Source organism: Mandrillus leucophaeus, unplaced genomic scaffold (assembly GCF_000951045.1).
Source record: "Mandrillus leucophaeus isolate KB7577 unplaced genomic scaffold, Mleu.le_1.0 Scaffold668, whole genome shotgun sequence".
In the NCBI taxonomy this organism is placed as follows: Eukaryota; Metazoa; Chordata; class Mammalia; order Primates; family Cercopithecidae; genus Mandrillus; species Mandrillus leucophaeus.
Genome location: NW_012107230.1, coordinates 128,539 through 130,073, shown reverse-complemented (window position 1 = coordinate 130,073; position 1,535 = coordinate 128,539). Strand labels below are relative to the sequence as shown.

General features: G+C 52.4%; 1 protein-coding gene across 1 annotated transcript; it reads left to right on the top strand.

Annotated features, from left to right (window-relative positions):
- The first annotated feature begins 59 nt into the window (after positions 1-59).
- On the top strand, positions 60-1,292 carry LOC105554954 (UPF0472 protein C16orf72). The gene has a single exon (XM_012001613.1). It carries the CDS (start codon positions 130-132, stop codon positions 949-951), a length of 822 nt encoding a protein of 273 aa, XP_011857003.1. The 5' UTR covers positions 60-129; the 3' UTR covers positions 952-1,292.
- The last annotated feature ends 243 nt before the right edge of the window (positions 1,293-1,535 follow it).

The following is a 1,535-nucleotide window of genomic DNA, read 5'->3' as shown; positions in this document are numbered from 1 at the left end:
GAGGCGGCGGCCGCTGAAGGAGGCGGGGAGCTCGGAGCAGGAGGTGAGGAGGTGGAGGACCAAGAGTAGGCGGCAGCGGCGGCGGCGGAGCAGGAGGCGGTGGTGGAGGTGCGCGGCCTGAAGAGGAGGATGGAGGAGCAGCAGAAGGAGGGCGAGGCCGAGGTCGCGGAGCATTGGTTTTCCAAGTGGGAGCGCCAGTGCCTGGCTGAGGCCGAGCAGGAGGAGCAGCTGCCCCCCGAGCTGCAGGAGGAGGCGGCTGCAGAGTTGGCGGGGCTCAAGAGCGAGAAGCAGAAGCTGTGGCACCTCTTCCAGATCTCGGCCACCGCCGTTGCTCAGCTTTACAAGGATTCTGGGTGCCAACAGCAAGGACTTTCCATGTGGGACCCCTTCCAGAATGCGGCCATGGCCGTGACCAGCCTCTACAAAGAGAGCGGGGATGCCCACCAACGAAGTTTTCACTTGGGGGTCCAGGTTGGCCACCAGCGTCGCATCAAAGATGTGCTGGAGTGGGTGAAAAAGGGCCGGAGCACCATTCGTCGTGAAGACTTGATTAGCTTCCTGTGTGGCAAAGTGCCCCCCGCTCCTCCTCCACCTCGCACTCCTAGGACACCCCCGAAGCCACCCACTGGGGCCCCCAGCCAGGCTGTGGCAACTGAGTCCAGCTCATCGGTGGACGTCGACCTGCAGCCCTTCCAGGAGGCGACCGCCCTGCATGGCCTCAGTGGCGCTATGGCCGGCATCAGCATGCGATCAGGCGACTCGCCTCAAGACAGCGGTGTCGCCAGCAGTGGGCGCCGAAAAAGTAGCTTCTTGGAGGACGACTTGAATCCCTTCGGCTCAGAGGAACTGGCCCTCCATCTGGACAGTGGGGGGATCCGCAAGCGCACCTCGGCCCAATGCGGTGATGGCACCACAGACTCACCAATCCAAAAGCGCAACCGAATGGTCTAAACTGCCTCATTGGTTGCCTGCTGCCATATTGCTTGAGAGTGAACTCAACCTTCGACACGCTTGTCTAAAGGTTACTGGAGACCGTTTTTCTTCCCTTCTCTAAGTTAAACAAAGATTTCTAACAATTTTGCCATGAAGAAACTTTAAAAGTATTCCAGAAGAGGCTTCATATGACTCTGACTTTCCAAAAAATATAATCCTATCAGAGAACAAATATGTAATAGTTAGCAGGATCATTTAAAGCAAACTTATCTGGTCAAGGCAGGAGTCTGATTTATCTTGTTCACAGTTATATTCCTCAGCACCTAGCACAGTTCCAGGTGCTCAATAAATGTTCATTGAATGAATAAATGTGACCTTATTTATTCTTAAAGGGAAGTCATAGCAGGTGTTTACTTAGTTATAGAATACTTTTTTCGTTGGTAACTGTTGACTTTAATGGTCTTTGCCAATTCAATTGCATTGTATCAAAATGTAAATGAAATCTGGAGTCTTCCATTTTTACCTCACTATACCATGCACCTAATTTCTAGAAAGAAACTGCAAGTAATACATATTAGGCTGTGATTTTTTAATTTTGAAAA

Excerpts from the sequence above, each read along its gene's own strand:
- LOC105554954 (XM_012001613.1), top strand. The coding sequence starts at position 130 with ATGGAGGAGCAGCAGAAGGAGGGCGAGGCCGAGGTCGCGGAGCATTGG.